Source organism: Cyprinodon tularosa, unplaced genomic scaffold (assembly GCF_016077235.1).
Source record: "Cyprinodon tularosa strain WSP-4 unplaced genomic scaffold, ASM1607723v1 ctg298, whole genome shotgun sequence".
NCBI classification, from domain to species: Eukaryota; Metazoa; Chordata; class Actinopteri; order Cyprinodontiformes; family Cyprinodontidae; genus Cyprinodon; species Cyprinodon tularosa.
This window is the reverse complement of record NW_024039005.1, coordinates 134,878-140,399: the sequence shown is the minus strand read 5'-3', so window position 1 is coordinate 140,399 and position 5,522 is coordinate 134,878. Positions and strand designations below refer to the sequence as shown.

Here is a 5,522-nt window from a genome sequence, read left to right as displayed (position 1 = left end):
GCAGAGCATTGTTCTACATATAGCTGGGACCAGTGCTCCAAACAGCAAGAAGGTTGTGGGTTCAAATCCCCCTCTTTCTGTATGGTGCTTTGCTTTTCTCCTCCCACAGTTTAAAATATAAGGCTGCAAGGTTAATGTGTTACTTTCAGTTGTGCTTTTGTGATGTTGGAGAACCAGTTTGATCCCTCTGGCTGCTGAAGATAAAACCTGGACCTGCTGCAACCATGCAGGGATGAGGGGTTATAGGCGATGCTTGGATGGTTCTTTTGGGTCAAATTAGTTACCAATACAAAAAGTCACCCACCACATTATTCAGAGGTTTTGTTGTAAACTTAAAACATTTACTTTCTTCTATTCACTTCACTGTTATGCACTGAAAAAGCTTCAGCCAGTCAGAAAGAGGCAATAATCCAGTAAACCGTAGCAGGATGCTAGCACTGGATCCTTTGGGTCCTGTGGGTTGTGAAGTTTATTTACTTCCCACAGATGCCATCAGATTGCTATGAGGGGAATTCTGGAGACCAATGGCTTTTTTTAGAGTTCATTTCTCACATTCTTGTGTCTGTTCTATTAATAATACCATTATTATTAGACTTAGAGATGTAAGATGTAAAACCTCTGTGTCCTCATTGCAAATGTAAGAAGATACTGCCACATGAGTACGGCCATTAATATTCTAACACTGAGATCAATATTTCACTCTTTTAATGAGATACAAGGAAAAAGATCTGTGCAGACGTAAAGGACTGGATCAGGCCGTAGCCCCACATGAATAATGTGTTCAGAAATGAGAAGAGAACAAGAGCCTGGCCTGCTTAGCGTTAGAAGAGACGAAGAGTAAAGTCACCGCCTGTGACAGGAAGGAATGCACTGCACTCATGACACAGCTGAATATCTGCCCAGCAGGCTCCTGCACGTTAGAAATATTCTGCATCATCATTTTCCTTTCCACTGCATGTTTATAGGCCTCCTTAAGGACTTACCTTTTATGGCCTGGCACCCCAGCCATTCATCCCTCTGATGCTGCTTCTCAGCACCGACACCCTCCTCACAAATATTTGTTTTCTTTTGAATCTCTTTCACCTGCAGACAGCCTTGCTTTACGAAATAGCACTAAAACACATTCCCAGGTACTGACTTTGGTGAGCAGAATCAACCTTTAAATAAAAACACTATTTATCTTCAGTGACAAAGAAGCGGCTTCATTCAGCTGAATATTTAATAAGAACCAACAAGAAGTTACAGTAAACCTGATAATGTGCAGTTGGGAGAGATGCCACAGGTGTTGTTGCTTTACAGAAATACGAAATCTAAATAAATCATTTTCACAGTTGAACATAGACTTTTAATTAGCAGCACATCTGAGAGTGTCTTCTTTTCACATATCTTCTGTATTTTCCATCATGTGTTTCCACCTGAAAGTTCGGGCAGGTTTTCATGCCCCCTGGTCTTGTCCGCCTGTATCTTCCAGCTCCTCCCCGTCTTCGTATTCGTAGTCCATTGGAATGTTTTCATACTCCAGCCGCTCTCCCTCGTACTCAAACCCCTCACCTTCATACAGGATCTCTTCAGTCTCGTACTCAATAATTGCTTCATCGTATTCAAGATCGGCTCCGTCACACTCTGTCACTGGCAACTCTACGCATTCCTCCTGCACCTCCTCCTTAATCGATGTTTCCTCTTCTTTAACGTCGGAGTCCTCCATGTTCACTGCAGCTTCATCTCCAAGGAGTTTGGAGTTGGAGTTCTTTAGGATTCCATGGATCACTCGCTCTTCTTCAGCCTGAGCCAACTCCTCGGCCTCTTGCTCTGCGGGCTTGCGTCGCCTCTCCTTCCTGGCCTCACGCACCTCCATGAACTCGGCCGCCCCTTCCCCGACCAGAATCACCTCCTCGCCCACTTTAGGAGGTTCCATCACCGGATTATGGTCGTAGGAAAATAGGTGGAGTGGCCGCAGACGCTTCAGGCTGGGAAGCTCTGTTATTTTGTTACGGTCAAAGTCCAGGATCTCCAAGGACTCCATGTGCAGCAGGACTTTGGGGAAGGTTTCGAAGCGGTTCCCATACAGCCACAGTCCCTTTAGAGATGCCATGCGACAGAAGTCCGGAGGCAGCGCTTTCAGCCTGTTGTCCCCCATCTGTAGGGACTTGAGGTTTGGTAGGTCATAAAGCTCCCGTGGAAATCTCTGGAAGTAGTTACTCTCCATCCAGAAGCATCTCAGGTTCTTCAGGTTTGTAAACTCAGGCGGCAGGGTCATCAGCCGGTTGCTTCCCACATAGAGATGGGTGAGGTTGGTGAGCTCACACACAGCCAGGGGAATGTCATCCAGCTTGTTGAAGTCCAGGGCCAGCGTCCGCAGCCTCTGCAGCTGGGAGAGGCTGTCAGGCACGGTGTGCAGTCTGTTCCCGCAAACATAAAGCTTCTCCAGGTGCATCAGCTCGCAAACACGCAGAGGAAGACGCTTGAATTTATGGTAACTGAGGTCCAGCACTGGATCACCACTCTCCAGCAGCTCCTCCACCCCAAGCGGAAGCTCTACCTCCTCCACAACTTCCTTCTCCCTTTTCGTTGCCTTTTCCTCCTCTCCGTCCTCCCCCCCCTCGTCTTCCTCTTCCTCCTCACCCTTCCTGGAAGAGTTTCCCATGCCGTGCCAAGCAGCCCTTGACTCTGACGTGACTCAGGGCAGAGTAATTTGATGAAGCACTGTTTGTGACACGTCAACTGTCCGTTTGGAAGTTACTTTTGTTTGGTATCTGAAACCACAGGCTGCAAACATCCGCATGGTCCAGGCCACCCACCGCTGCAGCAGCCATGCAGCAGCAGATCCTGATTAATCCTGTTTTTGATCAGAAACTGATCGGGTGGTTTAATCTGTCAAACAGAATGAACGCCATGGAAACAGGCGTTTCATTTTTAAGGTGTTTTTTTGTCTTACCATGTTCTCTTTTACATCCTAATAAGAAAAAAGTATCTGTCAGCTTTGAGGTCATGTGATACCCCCCCACCCCCCGGCCCCCCCTCTTCTGCGCCTATGAACTTGCTCGCAGCTTCTCTATGGATGAACCCAGACTTTGCGCGCCAGTCGGTAAAGCGCAGAGGACAGAAAAAGTCATGTAGATCCGCAGGAGCTGCTGCAGCTGCTGAGGCCTTCCTCTCCTCCCGGTGGATCCGACAATCCGCGCTGGAAAAGATTGAGCGCCGCCGGAGTGACTGACGGACTGTTGGCCGCTGAAGGTTTGCCTCCATCTGATGCCTCCCTCTCTCTGTAACCCGAACAGGGGGCATCCGCGTCACATGGTCGCTGCGCGCCCGCGCGAGGGGGGAGGAAGAGGGACACTTGGTGCTTCGACTTAACTTTGAAAAACTTTTCGAAGCTCTTTGAAAACATTATTATTATTATTAATCTAACTTCCCTGCTGAATAAAACAGTCTTTATGTGGTTGAACTAAAACATTCTGAGGGGATTTTAACATCAGATTTCAGAGGCCATATTTCTGGGATTAAATATGCAGATTTCGACCCAAAAACTTTGGAATCACAGCAAACAAATCCTTTTGACATATAGTGAGGAATTATCCTTGGTAATGAGCTCCTCTCCATAACCCTAATTTTTAGCTCCTTCCAGGGATTCTGGGTCGCCGGCACTAAAACATACAACTGATAATATTTACATCTATTTCATAAAAGACACAAAGTTTTGACACACAGACATTGAATCAGGCTAAACCTTTAACATCTGTAGAGGAGAAATAACTGACTGTACTTTGAAGCATCAGTTTTAAAATGCTGAGGTTTAACTTATTGTTAAAATCCCACCCCCGCCACCTCTAGGTGGAGCCAGTGGTTTAACATTTGTGGATTCAGATAAAATAGCAAACTGTCTAAACAGAAAATAAAAGCACTTAGACTGGATTTTCATTTATAATAAGAAAAAAAGATCTGAGATCATGTTTGGGAAATTATGAAAGAAAAGTTAATACAAAATACTGAAGCTTTTAGACCTACTGAGCTTGATTAAACTTTAAAGTTGTTATTCAGATATTCATGAGCATTTGCTTGATTTCCTTTGGTTGCGAAACACAGAAAATTCGAAGAGTGACTAATTGGAGAGAAACTGGAATTATAATAAAAAATCCAACCAGACTAGAAAAGTAGATAAATAGCGATACAGACCTTATCACGATGGATGGATGGATGGATGATGGATGGATGGATGATGGATGGATGATGGATGGATGGATGATGGATGGATGGATGATGGATGGATGGATAATGGATGGATGATGGATGGATGGATGGATGATGGATGGATGGATGATGGATGGATGGATGATGGATGGATGATGGATGGATGGATGATGGATGGATGGATGATAGATGGATGGATGATGGATGGATGAATGATGGATGATGGATGGATGGATGATAGATGGATGGATGATGGATGGATGGATGATGGATGGATGGATGATGGATGGATGGATGATGGATGGATGATGGATGGATGATGGATGGATGATGGATGGATGAATGATGGATGGATGAATGGATGGATGATAGACGGATGGAAGGAGAGATGGATGATGGATGGATGGATGATGGATGGATGGATGGATGGATGGATGGATGATGGATGGATGGATGATGGATGGATGGATGGATGATAGACGGATGGATGATGGATGGATGGATGATAGATGGATGGAAGGAGAGATGGATGATGGATGGATGGATGGATGATAGATGGATGATGGATGGATGATGGATGGATGGATGATAGACGAATGGAAGGAGAGATGGATGATGGATGGATGGATGGATGGATGATAGACGAATGGATGGAGAGATGGATGATGGATGGATGGATGGATGGAGAGATGGATGATGGATGGATGGATGGATGGATAATGGATGGATGGATGGATGGATGGATGATGGATGGATGGATGGATGGATGATGGATGGATGGATGGATGGATGGAGAGATGGATGGATGATGGATGGATGGATGGATGGATGGAGAGATGGATGGATGGATGGAGAGATGGATGGATGGATGGATGATGGATGGATGGAGAGATGGATGCATGGATGATGGATGGATGCATGGATGGATGGATGGATGGATGATGGATGGATGATGGATGGATGGATGGATGATGGATGGATGGATGATGGATGGATGGAGAGATGGATGATGGATGGATGGATGGATGGATGGAGAGATGGATGGATGGATGATGGATGGATGGAGATGGATGATGGATGGATGAATGGAGAGATGGATGGATGGATGGATGGAGAGATGGATGGATGGATGGATGATGGATGGATGGATGGAGAGATGGATGGATGGATGGAGAGATGGATGGATGATGGATGGATGGATGATGGATGGATGGATGGATGGATGGATGGAGAGATGGATGGATGGATGATGGATGGATGGATGGAGAGATGGATGATGAATGGAGAGATGGATGATGGATGGATGATGGATGGATGGATGGAGAGATGGATGA

At 45.7% G+C, this 5,522-nt stretch overlaps 1 protein-coding gene across 1 annotated transcript; it reads right to left on the bottom strand.

Annotated features, from left to right (window-relative positions):
• Positions 1-1,322: 1,322 nt before the first annotated feature.
• Positions 1,323-2,941, bottom strand: LOC119787435 (leucine-rich repeat-containing protein 10B). Its single transcript, XM_038291302.1, has one exon. It carries the CDS (start codon positions 2,642-2,644, stop codon positions 1,436-1,438), a length of 1,209 nt encoding a protein of 402 aa, XP_038147230.1. The 5' UTR covers positions 2,645-2,941; the 3' UTR covers positions 1,323-1,435.
• Between the last annotated feature and the right edge of the window lie 2,581 nt (positions 2,942-5,522).